The 20,826-nt window shown below is 54.3% G+C and overlaps 1 protein-coding gene across 1 annotated transcript in view; it reads left to right on the top strand.

The window, feature by feature from the left end:
- The window catches only part of LOC120759750 (lipase maturation factor 1), a 142,321-nt gene that overhangs the window by 45,008 nt on the left and 76,487 nt on the right, over window positions 1–20,826 (top strand). The window contains exons 2-3 of the mRNA XM_040079337.2: window positions 258–406; window positions 11,771–11,836. Of these exons, the coding sequence (XP_039935271.1) occupies window positions 395–406; window positions 11,771–11,836 (78 nt within the window). The 5' untranslated portion in view covers window positions 258–394. The remainder of the gene's footprint in view (window positions 1–257; window positions 407–11,770; window positions 11,837–20,826) is intronic.

The following is a 20,826-nucleotide window of genomic DNA, read 5'->3' on the forward strand; positions in this document are numbered from 1 at the left end:
CATAAGAAGTTATTAATTTTTATAAAATTCCCCCCTTTTGTGCAGTTTGTGCTTGGAGAAGAACAACACAACCCCAAAGCTTCAAACCCCTCAATCCCCCCGTGTGGGATGTCTGATTTCCCCCAAATTAACCTTAAAAAGCATTCAAGGTGTTGTTTTTTTTTTTTTTTAATCCTCCTATTTAAATTTAATTCCGGGATAACTTCCAGCGCTCACACCGTAATTATTTCTTTCTTCACTTCTTGTTGGCCTTGCAGGATGGGAATCACAGCTCCTGGAGACGGGATTCCTGGGAATATTCCTGTGCCCTCTCTGGACCCTGTCCCGCCTGCCCCGGGGCTCTCCTCCTTCCAGAATTGTCATCTGGAGCTTCCGCTGGCTGATTTTCAGGATCATGCTGGGAGCGGTGAGTGGGAATTCACCTTTGGCTTCCCCGGAGGTGGCAGCAGCGGGAATGTCCCATCCCAGCTGGGAATCGTCCCGACCCGGCGCCGTTGGTTTGGGATTTTCCCTCGGGATCCTCCAGCTGGCTCCCGGCGTGGTTTTGAGGAGGAGAAGCGGGAGGGGATGGTCTGTGTGGCTGTGTTGGTGCTGCACCGAGTGGCTCTTCCAAGGGAGTGAGAGGGAAGTTGGGCACCGTGGCTTTTCCACACGGCTCTTGGAACGCGGTGGGCAATTCCCAGCTTTCCCCGGATTTCTCCTCCTTAGTTTTTGCTTCGCTGGGCTGCGGCTCTCTGCTCCGTGGTTCCAAACAGAGCAATTGCTGCAGAACAGTCCCGGTGCCGGAGGGAATTCCCGAGCAGTTTGTAAGGGAGCTTACAAAAATCCATTAGGATTTGTGAGGGAGTTTACAAATCCATCAGGAGCTGACACATCCCTGCTAAAATCCGGGCGTGGCAGGGGCGTTCCCCCGTCAGCTCCATCTGCTTGGAAGTTCCGGAACATCCCAAAACTTTAAAGCTGAGGATCCTCACTGTAGGAGGAGCGGTTGGGTTTTCTGGAATCTTGGCTTGGGATTTTTTCAGGGATCTCGGGGTGAAGGTTTTATTTGGGGCGCTTTTCACCAAACGTCGGCAGAGGTGCTCCGTCCCTGAGGGGTGCAGGCTGGATCCCGGGATCTCCTTTGGATTCAGGGAATGCCCGGATGTGGCACTCGGGGCTCTGCTCTGGTTGGCAGCGTGGGGATTGGTCACAGGATGATGGCCTTGGAGGCCTTTTCCAGCCTCAGCCATCCCGGGATTCCGCGGTTCTCAGCTGTGATGCGGATGGTCGAGTGAACCGACACGGAGCATAGCGAAACATCCCTGATTCCCTTAAAAACGGATCCGATCACCAATTCCCATCCTGCTTTCCTTCTAAACTGGGACCTGCCTGAGCTCCTTTTCCCGCCGATGTGTCTCATATATTCTGAGTTATGGGACGGGCTGGATGTGAAGGAAAACTGCTCTTCCCAAACATCTCTGTTCCCGTTATCTCTGCGCTGCTCCAGGAGAGCAATAACTCCTGATGTTTTTTTGGGAAGAGACGCGTCCCCGAGTGCCTGGGATGCTGATATATATCACTAACAGGCACGGGAGAGGGAAACATGGAAAGGTCGTTAAAGGGGGACCCCCAGAAGCGAGTGATTGATGGGATCTTTAATGCTTTGGGGCCCAAACTCGTGTAGGATTTCTGCTGGCAGGCGGCGGGAAGGGGAAGGATCCTCCTGGAATCCAGGTGCACCTGCTCCCAGTGCATCTTTGGTTTCCTCCCGGGCTGGCCAGGAGCTGAGCACGTACCCCGGCGTGTCTGAAGGAGTTTTTCCCAGCGGTGGGATCGGCTGTGGTTGTGCTTCCTGCAGCTTTCCCGGGATCCCTCGGGCTGGTTGGGGTGAGGCTTTGCTTGGGAAATCCTCCAGGCGAGCAGCATTCCCTGGGGGCAGCTGGGCTTTCCTCACCTCCTGCTGGGCGTTAGGGGAGCGTTTTGGAAATGTTCCTGGGGTGGGCGAGGTGCTGTCTCCTCTCCGGGTTCTCATCCCAGCACTCCGCTGTTTTCCGTGGTCGCTGCCCGAACCACGGGGCTGATTGCACTTCCCAGCCCCTTTTCCCTCCACTCAGGGTCTCGTATTTGGGATCTTTTCCCACGTGGAGCTCTGACAGCCTGGGGCTTCGCTCTGAGCAAACCCGCTGTGGCTTGGAGGAGGATGTTGGAGGAAAGGTTGGAACGAGATGATCTCCGGGGTCTCTTCCAACACAAACCCTCGCGTGATTAGGGAGTTTTGCTGTTTCCTGCCTAAACCTCCTCCAAAAAATCACGTCCAGGCCCTGTTTTACTGTGCACAGGAGCTGGCTGGGCTCGTTTAGGGGTGACCCAGCACGGGAGGAGTGGGATAATTCCGGCTGTGGTGGGAGGCTCCGGAGGAGCTCAGGCAGGCTCTGCTGCCGGGGTTTGATTGGCAGCCAGTGCTGGGCTGAGCTCAAATATTGCTGCCTTTTTTAAAAAGGCGTAATTACGTGATCCAATCTATATGTTTGATGTTCCTAATCATCCATTAGAGCGGGATGTAAAGAGGGATGCTTCCCAGGAACAGCGGCTCTGAGCCGGCAGTGAGCGACGCAAACATTTGCAGGGCTGCTTCCCCTCAGAAGAGCTGGGAGGCTTTGATGGCTTCATCCTTCTGTTTGTGGCTCCCTGTCACTCGGATTTCTCCAGGCTTGGAGGATGCAGGGTCGGGGTTTGTGATGCCATCAGAGCCACCAGGTGTGTGCTGAGATTTTCTGCCGCTCCTTGAGTGAAGGGGTGAGAGGGAACAGTCTCAACCTGCGCCAGGAGGGTCAGATTAAATATCAGAATTGATTGTTTTTCCCTGAAGGAATGGTCAGATTAAACATCAGAATTGTTTTTTTCCCTGAAGGAATGGTCAGATTAAACGTCAGAATTGTATTTTTTTCCCTGAAGAAACACTCAGATTAAACACCAGAATTATTTTTTTCCCCGAAGGAACGGTCAGATTAAACATCAGAATTGTTTCTTTTCTCCCTGAAGGAATGGTCAGATTAAATATCAGAATTGATTGTTTTTCCCTGAAGGAACGCTCAGATTAAACATCAGAATTGTTTCTTTTTTCCCTGAAGAAACACTCAAATTAAACACCAGAATTGTATTTTTCCCTGAAGGAACGCTCAGATTAAACACCAGAACTGTATTTTTCCCTGAAGGAACGCTCAGATTAAACACCAGAACTGTATTTTTCCCTGAGGGAACGCTCAGCACTGGGATGAGTTGTCCTTGGGGCGATGGAGTCACCCTGGCAGTGACTGAGGTGTGGCACTTGGGGATGTGGTTTAGGGCTGCTGGTTGCACCGGATGGCCCTGGAGGTCTCTTCCAATCCGGATAATTCCGTGGATTCCTTCCCAGGAGGAGCAGCCCCGCTGCCAGCGGGGTGCTTGGCGTGGTGGCACTGAGGATTTTGTCACCTGCAGCTGCCCAGGGGCTCTGCTGTGCTCTCCAAGCCTTTTTCCCCTCTCCAGTGAACACAAATGTTTGATCCAGTGGGCAGAGTTGTTTTTCCAGCTGCTCCATTCCCTCTGGAATGGTGCTGGATGGGTTTGGGGTGCTGTCAGCCCCTCGCTGGGGGTCCTGAGGGGGCTCCTTTTCCCAAAGTGCAGAGTTTAATAACCCCTGATTCCCAAAAAAAAAAAAAAAGGGATTGGTTGGAGCTGTGCTTCCCACCTCCCTGGATCTTGAGCATTCCCAAAGCTCGGTCTCACTGGTGCCAGCTCTGCCAGGAGCTTTTGGGGGAGCTTCTGATAGAAGGAACCCCCATCCCGTGCTTCCAAGGCTCTTCCCTCCCAGCTGGAAGAGTTTCTGATTCATTTTTGGGTTGTTTTGGGGGTTTTTTTGGGCAGCAGCCTTGCCCTGGAGCTCTCCATCAAATACAACTTGTTCAGCAAACCTCAGTCCGGGGCTTTTCCTGCCAGGCCTGGGAGCAGGTGACAGCTTGATGGAGTCCATACATTCTGGGGAATTCCCTGCTGCTGGTGAGCCCGAATTCCTGCCCAGGAATTGCCAGCAGCATCCTGGGGAAAGCCTGGAGCAGCTCCTTGTGCCCTGAAAGTGCCCGGGGGTTGTTAAAAGTGAACCCCAAAGCAGAGTTTCTGTTTCTTCATCAGTGCAGGGGCTGAGGGCAGCTGCGGGAGCTCAGGAATGTGAGGATTTGGTGCTCAGCAGCGCTGGGCACACCTGGGAGCTGCAGGAGCACAGGGAACGGGATGGGAGCAGGGAATGGCATCCCAGGGGGGTTTGGGAAGGCTCCTGGAGCAGCAGGTTCATCCTCCAGCCCTGCAGTGGGTGAGGGAGGCAGTGCTGGGGGGTTTCTCCTGATGTCTGTGCCCTGGGCTTTTCCTGGATTGCAGGAGCAACATTCCCTGGCTGATCCTTGGGAATCCCGGGGTGCTTGGTTGGCGTCCATCAGCATTTTCCGGGATCTCTCAGCACCTTCTGGGATGTGTCCGTTATCCAAAGGGCTCCTGGCTCACGTGTGCCCACTTTGTGGTGTCCTGTACAAGGAATATTATCCTGGGATGGTTTGGCTTGGAAAGGATCTTCGAACTCATCCAGGGGTGATCCAGCCTGGCCTTGGACGCTCCCAGGGATGGGGCAGCCGCAGCTTCTCTGGGAAACAGGGAATAATTATTCCTGCTGGGGATGCACAGAGGAGGTGGGGCAGCTTTGAGCACCCGAGGGTGCAACAGCACGTTGGAAAACTGGGAATAATCCGGGAATGAGGGTGCCTCGCAAAGGATCCCGGACATATGGAATGAGTTACCAGGGAAGGTGGCGGGAGCAGCGAGAGTGACTCTGAGACATCTTGATTAGTTTCTGCAGGAAGGGATTGAAGAGCGGAGTGAAAAACCCAGGGAAAGGGGATTTAAAGCACATTACCACTTTAATTTAAAAGTGCCCAAAGCAAGGAAATTCGGGTTTAAAGCTGCCAATCTCTGCCTGGCTGCTGCAGGTGTTGGGGCTGGGAGGACTCCGGGGTCTGTGTCCAGATGGGTCCCGGGGCAGTGAGCCCAATCCCGAACTTTGGGTTTGTCCCGGGAATGAGATCCTTTAATAGCTGTGTTCTGTAATAATTTTATTCTTTATATCAGAAATGTATATTTCTTTGATAATCTGCCCTGTGTGCAGTGCCCTCGACGCTTTCTCTGCGTGATGATGCCGTTAAAACGTGCAGGATCCGGGATGGGTTCCCTAGGGAGGGGTTTTCTTCCCCCTTTTATCTTCCCAGTTTGGAGAGTCCTTCCCAGAAGCTGCTCCCTCTGCTCCTCCTCACGTCATACACCCGGTCCTGAGGAGGAATTTAGGGGGAGTTTCGGGGAATTTAGGGAAACCCAAGAGCATCTTCTGCACTTGGGATTTGTGACTTGGCCTTTGCTTCGCTTCCTGTAAACAAAATTTCTCTCTATTTTTTTTTTTATTTTATTTTTTAAATTTTTTTTCCCCCACTTCCAAGATTTCCCTTTCTGTCAAAGTGGCCCCCCTCTTCCCAAATCCAGGCTCAGCTGCTCTGAGCTGTTCAGGAGCATCCTCGGAAGTGGCTGCAGAACACAGGAGTTGGGAGCAGTTTTTGGCAGGCAGAGAGTTAGAAAATCATTTCAACCCTTTGCTGTTTCAAATCTGCGCAAGAGATATTTTCCCCTTTTGCAGGGGGATAAGAGATCATTTAAAGCGACAGTTTTTTGGGGAAAAAATAGCGCAGAAAGAATTACAATAATCAATTCCTTTCCCCTTAAATTATCACGATTTTTTCCTGTGGATTTGTCCATCTTTTCTCCGGGATGTGTTTTCACAGAAAAAGCATCGATTCCTTCCAGATTATTTGTACATCACTTGATGTTTAATATGCTTTTAAACGGTTTTGAATTGTTTTCTTCGCTGTCAAAAAACAAAAAAACCAAACCTCTTTTAAGCCACTGCAGCAAATCCTTTCAGAACCTTGTGGTTGGTGTGAAACTCTTGGTGTTCCTTGTTTTTTTTTTTTTTTTTTTTGCTTGGAGCCTGTTAAAAGTGTCAGGACGTGGGTGGCATTTGAAAGGTTACTGGAAAGGGTGGGGCTGTGATTAGCTAAGAAGGGAGATGAACTTTCTGGCAAAAAAAAAAAAATTAAGGGAGGCTTTGAAGCAAACAGAATCTGGATGCCTGCAGTAAAAGGGGATCAAATAAAAGCTGGAATTCGGGCGATCCCGAAATGCGAAAAGCCGGGGGGGAGAGAGCAGCAGCGGAACGCGGCGGATGTAGATGTCAGCTCGGTGACAGGCGCGCCCCGATCCTGGGCATTATGGCCCTGAAACGGAGAATAATTATTCTAATTTGTTTTATTACATTAGCGTGGGTAGGAGGGAAGAAAGGGAGCTTTCTTCGCCGCCTTTCTCATTTATTCCTCGGCGAGCGCGGCGGGGCCGGCTCCCGGCTCCCGCGCCGGGCCTTCATGGGAATTTTTGGAAAATGATGTCTGCAATGTTCTGACCTTTGCCGTCCCAGCTGCAGCCTCCTCCTCTCTACAGGGATCCCACACTTGACTCCTTAGCAACCTCCTTTGTGCCTCTGATCTCGCTCCATTCGTCTGGTAATAGCCCTTGGCAGCGGGACTTGTTGTTCCTTGGTGGCTGGAAAAGGCAGGAGCCACCGATGCCAAGGATTTTGCAGAATCCCTTTCACCCAGTGCTGCCTTCAGAGCAGCCCCCACCCCCCCGCCGCCCCCAGATGCTGCTGGTGGCTTCTCAAAGGGGCTTTTTTGGGGGGTGCTGGAGGGAGGGGAGCAAATGGAAGGAGGCAAAGCCAACGGCAGGGAATCCCGCAGGGCGGCGGCTCCGGTTTGGCGCCGTGCTGGATGTCCAGGTTCACCCGAGCTCCCAGGATCCGTCCCGGGGTCAGCCCGGAGCCCCTCTGTGCAGGAGGCACCGGGCAGGTGGGGTTTGCTCGCCTGGATGGCGGCGGGATGCTGGAGTGGTTTGGGCTGGGAAGGATCCTGGCGGGCAGGGGTGCCTCCAGCTCTCCCGGGTGACTCCGAGCTCCGCTCATGAGGGTGTGGAAGCGCCAGGCTTGGAGCTGGAGAGGGCTGGGAAGGCAGAGCCAGCTGGGGAGCACAGAGCTGTCCTTCCCTGCCCGGGGAATTGTGAGTTCCATGGAACGCTTTGGGTGGAACAGACCTCAGAGCCCATCCAGTGCCGCCCCAGGGACACCTCCCACCATCCCAGATTGCTCCAAGCCCCATCCAGCCTGGCCTCAAACCCTTCCAGGGACGGAGCATCCCGCTATTCCTCTCTTTCCATGGAGGAGGCAGCAGGAATCTGAAGGCAGTGAGGTTGGTGGGGTCGTCAGGGGCAGCTCTGGTCCACGTTTTTGGTTTGCTGCTGTCACAGCTGTGGCAGGAGCTGTGTCACCTGCTGCTCCCTGTGGGATATTCCCTGAAGAACAGAAAACCCTGGATCCAGCTCATCCTTCCTGCCCCTTGGTCCATCAGCAGGGAGGGACATGTGGAGGGTCTGGAGTCCTGGAGCTCCGAGGGAATTTTGGGCCCTCAGCTGAAGTCTGTCTCGTTGGATTCGTGGGATTTGGGTTCTCCGGGAGCCTCTTCCAGCCCTGCCCTATAATCCTTAAATGATTTTTATTTTTAGATTTCACCTTGGGAAGCTCCTTCCTCTCCCACGGGCTGGGGTCTAAATTTGTCTCAGAATGCCCTGGTGAGGGTTTGGCTTTCACAGAGATGGCGAAACCACTTTTCCTGTGGGCAGCAGAGGTGGGAAGTGCACGGAGCTGAGATTTGCTCTGGAAACCTTCCTTTATTTATAGCAGGAGCAAAATGAGAATCCAGATTTTAGCTGGGAATTTTGGGAGGGTTTTCTGCCCGTCTTTTATACACCAAAGGCACAGAAAGGCCTTTAAATTGACTCTAAATTTATAACGTGGGTGCCCCATTCCCCACCCTTCCCTCTGGAGCTGGGATCAATAGGGAATTTTTGCAGACATAGCTTGAGTCACCAGGCTTTTGCTCAGCTTCCCGTGCTATTGGCCTGTCTGTACCATTTTTTTTTTTTTTTTTCGGAATTAATTTTGGGCTGAAAAAGTCTCAAAGAAGCGCTTTGTTCCTCCTTGACACTCACTCCAGGTAAAAAATACACAAAAAAAAAAAAAATAAAAAAAAAGAGGAGAAAAAAGGAAAAAAAAAAAAAAAACCCAAACCCGTGGAAAATCTGACATCTGCATTGTGGAGAAAAATCAATAGATGGGGAGGAATATAATTATCCCCCACTCCTGAAGGAATTTTTCAGATATTTTTTGGAACAGTGACTCATATGGGCTTAGGGCTTGAATGACATTTTAATTATTCCGGCTTTTTTTAATTTTATTTTATTTTTTTTTTCTCCTCTTTGAATCACCCAAGTTCAGCCTGGAAGGGGCAGAGCTGGGCGGGGAGATGAAAGGGCAGGAGCTGGAGCTGAGCTCTTCCCTCCCTTCAGGTGGGGGCTGGATCCCCCCTGGATCCCTGAGGGATCCCCCTGGATCCCGTTTGTTGGCGTCCTGTAAATGAGGGAGCGCATCCTCTGCTTTGGGAATGTTTTATTCCCTAATTCCGGGAGACGCTGTGGGGGAATTTTGTCTTTCGCCGTTGAAGTAAATCTAGGTGAAAAAAAAAAAAAAAAAAAAAAATCCTAAATGTCATTTTCCTCGCCTTTGAGAAACGCTGCTGGGTTGAATTCCCTTCGTTTGGGGAGCCTGGAGTTTGGAGTTTTCCGAACCCGAGCAGGTGCTGCATCTCCATCCTGCCCCTCGGCCGTGCCCCGGAGGGAGCAGACCTGGCAGGGGAAGGGGGAATTGAGCCCATATTTCATCCTGGGCCTTAATTCAATCCAGGGCCAACATTTTCTACTGCTCCCGCTGTAAATTCCTGTGACAAGGACCTCGAGTTCCCCCTTCCCAGGCCAGGGGCGCTCATTATCCCGAGGAACCGGAGCGCCCGACCCCGCTGTCCCCGCAGCCACCGGCCCGGCGCTGGGAATTTAATAACCCCGGATTCAGAGCGAGGCCACGGAGGTGAAAGGGCCTCTGCTGGTTCACTTGGCCACCTGGTTGCTCGCCTCGAGCTCGGATTTAATTTGTGTTCCCGAAAAACTTCCCGATTTCCGGGAGTCCCCCGGACGCGCGGAGCTGCCGTGGGGTGCTCGGAGATCTTTTCCAGGCTCAGCAGTCCCAGGGTTTCTGGGATTCTTCCTTCTCCTTTCCTGCTTTAGAGCATGGAGATGTTCTGTGCACGTTTTGCTCTCATTCCCTGGTCCAAATCCTTGGGAAAACTGGAAGACTCAGGTGCCAGTGTGGGAGTGAAGCGGCCTCGAAGCCGGCTCGGGGTGAAGCTGACTTGAAACCCCCTAATGATGAGAGTGGGAGTTTTTTATGCTGCGAAACGTTTTAAAAAAAAATCTAAAATCTTTGATGTGAAGACTTTCCTGTCTGAAAGCTTTCTAGTAAACAAAAAGGGATGAACTGCCTGAGTGAGTCATTGCAGAGAAAATCGGGATTTTGGGAGCGCTGCTTTTCCCCCCCACTGCCACCACCCCGATCCATGTTTTAATTGGAGTTTTAATTATCCCTGCTGAATAACAGAGCTTGATAACAGCCCGGGGAAGGGAGGAGGGAAGGTCATCAAGATAACTGTCCTGTTTTAATATTCCAGCATTCCTCCAGAGCTTCCTCAGCGCGTCCTGGCCCTGCCAGGGCTGGAGCTGCAGCGCATCCTGGGAGATGCTATCGCCGGATCCTGTAATTTTAGAAAAGCTGGGAGGGCGGCTTGGAGGGGAGGATGGAGTGGCTGTTGACAGTGAGGGTGTCTTGTCCCTGCTCTCCTGGGTAAATCCCTGGAGATAAAACTGCTTTGCCCTCCCAGAAATCCTGGGTGAGGTCACCTTGCGTCCCTTCTTCTGCCAGGCAGGAGTTCATAAACTCTGTGCTCTCAGCTGTCAGACAGACAGACAGACAGACAGACAGCCCCGGGAACTGGATATTCCTGGGTATTGCCGAGCTCTGGGCGGTTTTGGAGGGCCTTTGATTGGAATTTTGAATTTCTTTTGAGCTCCGAACGTGTTAAACTTTATTTAAAGCTGCAGGTGAAGATTTGTTTCGGCGTGAGCAGGGAGGTCAGAGCAGTGGAGCCACTGTGGTCCCTTCCAACCTGTTCCAATCCTGGGAATTCAGATGGAATCCATAAACGCTGGGGTCTCCTCCTCCGAGCTCAGGTTTTAGCAGTGCTCCCTTCCCTGCTGCGAATGTCAGGAAGCCTCAGGATGCTCCTGCTGGAGCGGCCATGGGACCTTCCCAAAACTCCCAGAAACTCCCAGGGTTTTTCTCCTGGGGAAGGCAGGACCGTGACAATCAGGGCAATGTCAGAGGCAGGCAAATGCCCCCTAATTGTATGCAGATGACAGAGCCGCTCCAACCTTTTGACTAGCGAAGCTTTCCTCAATTTGGGATATTGTGATCCTAATCAGGGACCTCTCCCGGACATCAAAGCCGGCCTTGATTGCTCGGCTTCCTGCTCCAGCCCATCCCTGCCCAGGTGTCTTTCCTGCTCTGGCCGACTGATTCCTTTCTGCTCTTCATCTCCCAGGCAAAGAAATTCAATCCCGGCATTGCTGCCAGCCCCGGAGTGGACGCAGTGATTTGGAAATGTCCCCTGTCGTTGTTGTGAATTCCCGGGGCGGGCGGTACCTGCTGCTGCAGCCTCTGACCTGAGGTGGGGCAGAGCTGTCAGCGCTGCGGCCACCTGTGTTTGGGGCTGGCAGCTTCCTTCCCCTGCCCCTCTTTTCTTTCTCTAATTATTTTAATTGCGTCTCTCCATGTGCAGATCCGTGTCCCCATCCCTGCTCCGTGTCCCCATCCCTGCTCTGTGTCCCCATCCCTGCTCCGTGTCCCCATCCCCAGCTCCATGTCCCCATCTGGCTCCATGTCCCCATCTGGCTCCGTGTCCCTATCCCTGCTCCGTGTCCCCATCCCTGCTCCGTGTCCCCATCCCTGGCTCCGTGTCCCTATCCCAGCTCCGTGTCCCCATCCCGGCTCCGTGTCCCCATTCCAGCTCCATGTCCCCATCCCTGCTCCGTGTTCCCATCCCTGCTCCATGTCCCCATTCCAGCTCCATGTCCCCATTCCTGCTCCGTGTCCCCATCCCAGCTCCGTGTCCCCATCCCGGCTCCATGTCCCCATTCCTGCTCCGTGTCCCCATCCCTGCTCCGTGTCCCCATCCCTGCTCCGTGTCCCCATCCCAGCTCCGTGTCCCCATCCCAGCTCTGTGACGCTGTTCCCTCTTCCCTAGGCAGCAGAGGTGGAACTGGTTGGGTTTTGGGTGTTAAAATCCCGAATCTTGCTGGGTTTTGTCTGTATCCCAGGGACAGAGCCTGTTTTTTTTCCTGTCGCTGCTTCCCGGGGAGGCTGGAAGCGGTGCCTGGAGCCCTGGGCTGCTCAGACCTGAGCAAAGGCTCAGGTGTGGCTGGGGTTTCTTCCTGGAAGGGGAGTTTGGCATGTTCCACAAGGATTTCTGTCAGATTTTCAGTAACCAGGCAATGGAATGAGTCAGATCCATTATGTTCCCTTGGGAACAGCGACTGGACCCGGGCTCTGGGTGTGCCGTGGGTCTCATTCAGCCTCTGCAGTTTAACCACAGAACTTGGCACCTCGAGACACAAAACAAAGTCAAATAAAATATTTCTGACCGTATTTTTTCCCTTTTCCCCCCAGGGGCTGATTAAAATCCGAGGAGATCGCTGCTGGAGGGAGTTGACTTGCATGGATTATCACTACGAGGTGAGTGATGTGCGCACAAACCCACATTTCTCTCCTCTGCTTTTCTTTTGGGAAACAATTTCCCCCGGCCTTTCCTCTCCTGCCAGGCTGCTCTCCACGTTTTCCCTCTTTATCCCAGCCTCTGGCAGTCAGGCCGTGTCCACGTGCCAGCTGGGTGATGCTGTTTTTCCCAACCACAGTCCTAAAACACGGATTTCTCTCCTTTGCTCCCCTCCCCATCGTGGATCTGGGAGCAAACCTGAGCCTCACTGAGAACTTCCACCGTAAATCTGCGGCGGGGCAGGGGCAGGAGGGAGATTTTCGTGGTGTTGTTCCTTCTTGCACTCCCCAGAAGTGGTCACTGGACAGGGGCAGAGCATCCCTGCGCTCTCCAGCGTGCAGAGCAGATCCTTGGCAGCGCAGGACTCCGTGGGTTTATCTTTTTGGCAGCTGTTGCAGTGATTGTGTTGCGTTCCAATCATAAATCGGGGGTGGTTTTGCTGCCTCTGGGTTCGTCTCCTCTCTGCTTACGGAGGCAAACTCGGCTCCCCTTTGTCCCCTCACCTCTGTTTTGGTGTTTGAGTTATACAGAAATGGTGGGAGAAAGGGAAATGCTGCATCCAGCGACGTTCCCAGGGTGCGGAGCTCTGGGTTGGAGATGGGGATGGTGCTGGAGGAATATTCCCTTCCCTGGACTGACCTCGCAGGCACTGCAGGTGGCCCAGGGTGTTGTGATGTCTCTGAAATCTGTGGCCGTCGAATATTTGGGAGCACAAATCTGATGAGGGGGGGCTGTGGAAGGGGCTCAGCCTGGAGAAAACAGGGATCAGGAGGAATTTCTGGCTCTGCACAAGTCCCTGACAGGGAAAGCTCTGCAGCAGAGCCCTCCCCAAACTTCCTTCTCTTTTCCCCTCACATTTTCTCCTGCTTTTTGATTTTCCTCTCATGACAAGAGGGATATGGAGGGGCTGGAGCATGTCCAGGGAAGGGAAGGGAGCTGGGAAGGAGCTGGAGAATTCCTGAGGGAGCTGGGAAAGGGGCTGAGCCTGGAGAAAATGGGGATCAGGAGGAATTTCTGTCCCTGACAGGAGGGGACAGCCGCGGGGGATTTGGGATCTGCTCCCAGGGAACAGGGACAGGAGCAGAGGGAACGGCCTCAGGGAAAGTTTAGATTGGATATTTGGGAGAATCCCTTCCTTTAAAGGGTGTTCAGGCTTTGGAAGGGCTGCCCAGGGCAGGGGTGGAGTCCCCATCCCTGGAGGTGATCCAAATCCGTGGATGTGGCGCCTGAGGACGCGGTGGGTGATGAGCGCGGTTGGCATCGCTGTTGTTGGCGATCTTCGAGGGCTTTCCCAACTTGAGCAATCCCCTGACTTTATGAAATGAGATTTTGCAGGTCCAGAAAGCTCTGTTTGCCTTCTCAGCCTTAAATCTCCTTTTCTGTGTCGCTCCCAGTTACTTTCCCAGGGGTTTCCCCCCTCGGTGTGGGGCTGGACCTGTCCAGAAGCTGCCGCTCCCTTGGCTCTCCAAAACCCCAAGGATCCTACTTCATCCCGAGCAAAACTTGGGATGAAAAGCCCCTTCGTTGCTGTCCTTCCTCATCCTGAGCACGGGGGTGGCTGCAGTAAATCCTCCACTTTTCCAGGCACCTGGCAGCACTCGGGGAAAATCCAGCTCCGAGCTGACCCCAGCCCACAACAATCAGCCCCAGTGATCCCAGCTCTCCCAAATCAATCCCAGCATCGTTCCTGGAGCCCAGAGGGATAATTGAGACCATTCCTGTCAGATCCATAAGGCAGGATCCCCAGCCTGTGCAAGTAATTGGGAGCAGGGGCAGGGGGCAGATCTCGTTATCAATATCAATTATTTTAATCCCCACAAAAAGAGGCTGCGGGGAAAAGGAAAGGAGAGAGGCCAAACTTTGTCCATCAGCAATAATGGAACAAAAACACCTGAAGGCTGGCCCTCACCTGCTGATTTCAGCCAGAGGGAGGGGGAAAAGGGGGCAGCTGAAGGACCTCTGGCAGGGAGGGAGGGAGATGGGAATCTGCTCATAATTAGGATGATAAAAGCGGGGATTGGAGCGGGTCAGGGATGGATTTGGGCCAGGTGGGTTGTGCTGGGATGTGTGCTGGCCACCCCAGCTGTCCTGCTCCAGCACGGGCTGCATCCAAGATCTACATGGGCTCCTGTGCCAAGAGAATTAATGGGAACACGTGGCCTCCATCCCTGCCTGGACTGTTTATTTGGAGTAGGACCTGCAGCTCATGGAAAAGAACATTTCCACTTATGTCAGGAATCGTGGATGGAATAGTCCAGTGCTGTTTTGGTTAAATGGGTCGTTTTCCCCTTCCCCTTTTCCCTTCTGCTGTGCAGAGCCTTCCTCCCAGCCTTGCTGGGGCTCTCTGTGTCGTTTGGAGAGGGGAACGGTGTGGTTGGCACAGGAGAGGGATTTTCCTACCAGCCTGACCCTCTGGGGTCCCTCAGGAGGAGATGGGCTCCAGGAAATTGGTGGGAGGGAGTTCAGTCTCTGCTGGAGGTGGAGAAGACATTGCTGCAGCGCCAGGCACAGCTTTGGCACCTGGGTTGGTGGATTAACGGTGGCTCTGGGTGCCAGGAGCCCCAAACTCTAATCCCAGCTTGGCAAGGCAGCACAGAGAGGGAATTTCAGCTCCTTCTCCATGGATTTCTGTGCTCTCCAGGCCGAGGCCCCAAGGTGAGCGCAGGGTTTGCACCTGGAGCGTCCCAATCCCTGTGGGGATTCCTCCCCGGAGCTCCACGTGTCCACTCCACCACACACCTGCATGGCACCTGCCAGAAGTGCTGGAATCTGCCATCCGTGGGTTTATTCATCCCTTTCCGGTGTTGATGTTGTTTCAGTGTGGTCAGAGGGCTCTTTGCCCTGCAGGAAATCCCAGGAAGAAGGGAGTTTTCCCTCGGTGGAACCTGTTCCTGGTGCAGCTGCTGCAGAGAGAAGCTGCTCGGGGTCTCAGGTCTGTTTGGCATCAGGATTACTCAGATTTATCTGCCCTGGACGCCAGGCTCGACAAATCCGTGAGCGAGGATTGCAGGCTGGAGCTGGAATTGTGCTTCCCCTGGAGCCCCTGGCATGGATCCCACAGTGCCAGGGACATCCCAGCTGCCAGGGGGGGCAGAGGCAGCCTCGGATCCCTGCCCGTGCGAGGGGGGACGTGGCTGAGCGTGTCCCCCTGTCCCTGCCTGCTCCAGAGGGACCATTCCCAGGGCCCCACAGCTCCATCCCACTCTGGGACACTCTGCCTTGGGAGGTTGGGAGCCGCTCCAGGCCGTTCCTGGAGCTCGCAGGACATCGCCCAGGTGGGCTGGAGCAGCTTCCCGAGCCCTCTTAGGAGGCACCAGCTCTGAGCCAGGGTTGGGATGGGGATGGGGGAGCACCTCCTTCACTCCAGGGCCTCTCCATTCCCTTGTTCCAGGCTTTGTCTGGGAGCGCAGCCTGGCTGGCACGGGAACATCCCAACTTGCTCCAAATGGAGCAAATCCCCTCGGGCAGGAGCCAGGCTGGAAAATCCCAGCAGCTCCCGCCCTGCGGAGCTCCCTCTGCCCAGATCTCCTGTCACGGGCAGGACGTGGACATTTCACAACCCCAGGACATGGACATTTCAGATCCCAGGACGTGGACGTTTCAGAGCCCCAGGATTTGGACATTTCAGGCCCCCAGGACATGGACATTTCAGATCCCAGGATTTGGACATTTCAGATCCCAGGACGTGGACATTTCAGATCCCAGGACGTGGACATTTCAGATCCCAGGACGTGGACATTTCAGATCCCAGGATTTGGATATTTCAGAGCCCCAGGACATGGGCATTTTAGAGCCCAGGATTTGGACATTTCAGACCCCAAGATTTGGACATTTCAGATCCCAGGGCATGGACATTTCAGATCCCAGGGCATGGACATTTCAGATCCCAGGACGTGGACATTTCAGATCCCAGGGCATGGACATTTCAGAGCCCCAGGACATGGACATTTCAGGGCCCAGGCACTCCAGCAGGAGCCTTTGGATGCTGGTAGAGGTTCTGGCCGAGCAGTTCCGATAACCAAAGGGATTTTGGAATGGTCGGGTCCTCCGTGGTGTCAGTGCTGCGGGTGGGATTCAATCCAGTGATGCATTTTTCCTCACGGCTGCCAAAGCGCCGCTGCTGCTGCTGCTGCTGCTGTCGCTGCTTTGTTAATTCCAGACAGAGATCTTGGAAAATTCAGCCACCAACTGGTGGGAACAGCTGTGGGAGCAGCTGCTGGGGCAGGAGCCCCGCTGGGCACCGAATCCACGCCGGAGCTGCCGGACACAGCCCTGGGTTCCTCCTCAGTGACCGAGCAAAGGAGGGACAGGGAGGGGCTGGAGCGTGTCCAGGGAGGGGAGAGGAGCACCAGGAGAGGCTGAGGGAGCTGGGGAAGGGGCTCAGCCTGGAGAAAATGGGCATCAGGGGGAAATTTTTGGATCTGCACAAGTCCCTGACAGGAGGGGACAGCCGGGGATGTCGGGCTCTGCTCCCAGGGAACAGGGACAGGAGGAGAGGGAACGGCCTCAAACTGCTCCAGAGGAGGTTTGGATTGGATATTGGGGAAAATCCCTTCCCTAAAAGCTCGTTCAGGCGTTGGAAGGGGCTGCCCAGTGGTGGAGTGCCTGGAAGTGTTAAAACGTGTGGAAGTGGCACTTTTGGACGTGGTTTGGTGGTGACCGTGGTGCTGGGAATGGTTGGACTCGACGCCCTTTGGGGTCTTCCCCGACTTTAACAATTCCGTGAGGCAGAGGGGTGCAGGGAAGCAAAACTAAACCCCACTGGTGGGGCAGCAGATCTTGGTCAGCGCTGGAAGCCAGCTCCAGGATTTGCTTCCCTGCGCCGCAGTTCCCTGGAGGAGCTCGGGGCGGGTTGGTCACCGCAGAGCAGCAAAGCCTGGGGCATGTCACTGACCCAACCTCCGCTTCATCCCAGCCCCATTTCAGCTCCCAAAGCATCTCTGCTGCTGAGAAAAGCTGCTCTCTGTCCCCGCACAGCCGGCGGGGCCGCTCCTGACGGGGACAAATTGTCCCTAATTACGGTGGAAGCGCTTTTCCCAAGCTGAGGCCGTCAGTCAGTGCTCCAGCCGCAGCGCCCCGGTTCCTGGAGAACCTCTGGAAGGGAGCACAATGGCTTTTGTGCCTAATTAGGCCTTGCTGACTGATAGCTGCGCTGATAAGGGCGATAAGGAAGCTCAAACTGCTCCTTAACTGCCTCTTCATTCCTTTTCTCCCTCCTCTCCCCTGGATTAGAGCTCGTTAAGCTTTTCATCCAGCTTTTTTCCGAGCCATTATGAAACAAAAAGTAAATAATATTTAGCAATCTGTTGGGATGAATCAGAAAATGAGCTGCTTTTATGAGCCCGGATGGCTCAGGGTGGGCTTTGTTCCAACACTTTGCATGGCTGGAAGGGAAAAATGTTCCTAGCAGGGAAGCAGGTGCTCGGATTTCGTGCTGAAAATTCTGAAGTTGCAAATGCAGGCGAGGGAAGTGGTGCTGAATTAAACAGAAAACAGTAATTATTAAAGGAAGCCGCCATGCAAATAGTTTTGGGCATCTTTTTGTTGGTAACGTTAATAATTATGTTATAAAATATTTATGGAGCATCCGAAGCTTACGGTCCTTGGACCCGCGCCAGGCCCTCACCACCCTCACAGGGGAAGGATTCCTTCCCAAATTTAATTGGATGCAGAATAATTTGTGTCTGTGCTCCTTCCTTCGTGCGGGCTGTGAGCTTGGAGGGTTTTGCTGGCGGATTTTGCCGGTTCCAGCTCGGGGCTGTGTCCGAGTCTGGCACCAGATGCAGCCTCGACGTGGGGAGATTCTCCAGATTTCCCCGGAAATGGTCTGAGAGGTTTGTGGAGATCCAGCAGCCTGCAGGGCTCGGGGCTGTGAGCTCAGGGCCACTTCTGAGAACGGACGTTTGGGGCTTGGAACAGGAAAATTCACGCACTGGAAGCTGTGATTCCATGAAAACAGCGGGGAGATGAGCTGTGCTCCATCCCTCATGGGACAGCCCTGTGCAGGAGCCAGAGCTGCCGCTGGTGAGTGCTGGGTAAGGAGAGCACGGAGGAGGGAGCAGAGTTCTGCCCACGGAGGGCTGTAAATGCAGTTTATTTTCATCCCCTGCTGCAAAAGCAAGCTGCTCCTTGAGCCAAGGAGACTGAGACCAGAGGAGGAACGCGCTCAGCTGCTTTTTTGGGTTTTTTTTTTCCTTGCCATTTGGTCAGGAGTTTTGAGAAGTGACCTTTGCAGAATTACAGGACCATTTGTATTTATTCCCGTGTCTCGAAGGGCTGCTCCGGGGGAGGGGGTTGGGAGCTGAGGATTTGGGGCTCTCTGCTGGGTTTTGGGGAGTTCCAAGGGCTGAGCTGGCTCGGGATCAAGGAAATGACGAGATCCACCATAGGGTAAGTGCCTGGAGCGATGATATTGGCAGATAAATGTCAGCAGCTCCTCAGGCTGGATCTGGACTTCGTATGGGGCTCTGCAAGAAGAGCTCCATCTCAGACAGCTTTTAAGGATGAATCCCAGGTCTCTGCCAGGGATTCAAGGGATCTTTGGATGCAGTTTGCTGGAAAGGTTCGTTATTCCCAAGGCTGGGTTGGCCCTGCTGTTCTGAAGGCGCCCAACGCCTCAAAAAGAAGAAGGGAGCAAACGCTCTAAAAGCGGGGTCTGGGCTTGGCGTGGAGGATCTGCCGTGCTGGGTCTGCACGGGTCGGGTTTGCTGGCAGAGGTTCAGGGATATCACTTCCAGCTGAACGCAGTCCTGCTTTCCCGGGATTTGGAAGCGCCGCAGACGAGCGGCGCTTGGGAAGGTGAGGGCTGAGCTCCGGGAGCAGCCAGCTCCCAGAAGTGTAACCGTCCTGGTGGAGCTGCAGTCCCGGGAGACGGAATGAGAAAGACTGACAGCGATGCCCACTCGGGCCGGGTTTAAAAAGTGGGAAGGAATTCCAGGGCTTGTGCCCTCCGAGGATGTGCCGGAGGAGCGAGGGTGATTAACAACGCCGGGCCGGAGGCAGAACAAAGCAGATTTATGCAGGGACGGGGTGGGGAGATGTTTTATTCCAAGCAGAGCAGGCAGGGAAGCAGCTTTCCAGAGGCAGGCAGTGGTGGGAGCAGGGCTTGGCTGTCAGTCAGGGCTGGAGCAGGAGCCTGCCTCGTGTTCCCGGAGCGCGGGTGGGAATTGGAGCCCCAACACCCCAAAACCAGCACCAGTTCTGTGTCCAGGGGCACCAGGAGCAGGGAATTTGGGAGGAGAGGGCAGGAGTGTCTGGTCAGAGAAGGATCAAAGTTAAAGGTGGAGCTGCCAAGTCAGCCTCAGCAAGCAGCCGCAGCTTCCTTGGGTTCGGGAAGCTGAGGGAATTGGATGTGGGGAGGGGCTGAGGGAGAGAATTCCCAAAGGAGAATCATGGAGGAACTTCTACCAGGCTCTGGAGTGCCAGGACACAGGGAATGGCTTCCCACTGCCAGAGGGGAGGGATGGGTGGGATATTGGGAAGGAATTCCTGGCGGTGAGGGGCTGGGATGGAATTCCCAGAGAAGCTGTTCCTGGATCCCTGGAAGTGTCCAAGGCCAGGCTGGAGCAGCCTGAGACAGTGAAAGATGTCCCTGCCGTGCCAGAGGTGACACTGGATGAGCTTTAAGGTCCCTTCCAACCCAAACCACCCCAGAATTCCATGTAAATTCTGAATTCCAGCGATAATCCCTCCCAGACATGGCTTCCACGGGCAGCGGAGCACTGGGATTGGGGCAGGATTTCATTCCTCCCTTTGCCGCGGCTCAGATCCGCTTTTCTCTCCGTGATTCTTCACCCAAACTCTCTGTGTTTACTCAAAAAAACGCCCCCACACCTCCCGGGCTTCCCCCTTTGCCACCCCAGCGGGTGGGTGGCACCTGTCCCCGCTGTCCCCCTCCGGCGCCTCCGTGATTCCCAGCGATCCCAAACCAAAGCGGGATGAGCCAGTGCAGGTTTCCTGGATGTTTCCCCCCCCGGGGAACCTCTGTGGGGCGAGGGTTTGGGCTCAGCAGCGGAGCTGTCAGTCCCCCCGCGCTGGGAGTATGCCAATCCCCTTTCCAGCCGTAACACAATTCCTCTTCCCGGATTCTTGGCTGTTTTTCTTACGGATTTGTTTTAAGCCCGGTGGAAGCTTCCTGTGCACCTATTGGGTTTCATCTCTTCCTCGCGCTCTCCCACTGTTCCCAACTCGTTTGCGGACCACCCAGGACCCTCCTCGCTTCCCTTAAATACTCCCTTTTCCTCCTCCGCCCCTCGCCTTTGGCCCTTTCCAATCCTGAGCGGAGGAATCCTCACAACTCCCCTGGCTCTCCCTGCACGTGGCTCTTGCCCTCCTCGAGCTCTTCCAGGGGCAGGAACGTTGGATCCCATCACATCCTCATGCCCCCCCAGGGCTGTGGGGAATAATGCAGCGCTCCCAGAACGTGCAGGGCCCGGGAGGTTTGGCAGCCTGGAAGATAACACAGGCAAGGCTCCGGTGATTATTTAAATTACGGATTTGGGATCCTGTTGATGGGGCGTCTCAAGAAATGCGCAGGGAGAAGGAAGGTGACGAATTCTGATGCTTTCTGGAAGGCGGAGGTGGGAGGGGGAAGAGGCAGAAGAGCTTTTCCCAGTCTCTAGAAGTAACATGGAATGGTTTGGGTTGGAGGGGACCTTAAAGCACCTCCAGTTCCAAACCCCTTCCATCATCCCAGGGTGCTCCAGCCTGGCCCTGGACACTCCCAGGGATCCAGGAACAGCTTCTCTGGGAATTCTACAAAGGTGTCTTGGTCCTCATCCTCCAGTTTGAGGCTTTGGGGTTTCCAGACCTCGCCCAGAGCCCTGATCCCGATGTATCCACCTCTGGATTCTCCCAGTGGTCACAACTAATCCCCCTGGCCATGAGTAGAGTAATTTCCTCTCATCCTTCCTGGCACATTAAACAATTCTTTCCTGGTCTTCTCCTTAGC

The sequence above is a fragment of the Hirundo rustica genome, chromosome 15, assembly GCF_015227805.2.
Source record: "Hirundo rustica isolate bHirRus1 chromosome 15, bHirRus1.pri.v3, whole genome shotgun sequence".
NCBI lineage: Eukaryota > Metazoa > Chordata > Aves > Passeriformes > Hirundinidae > Hirundo > Hirundo rustica.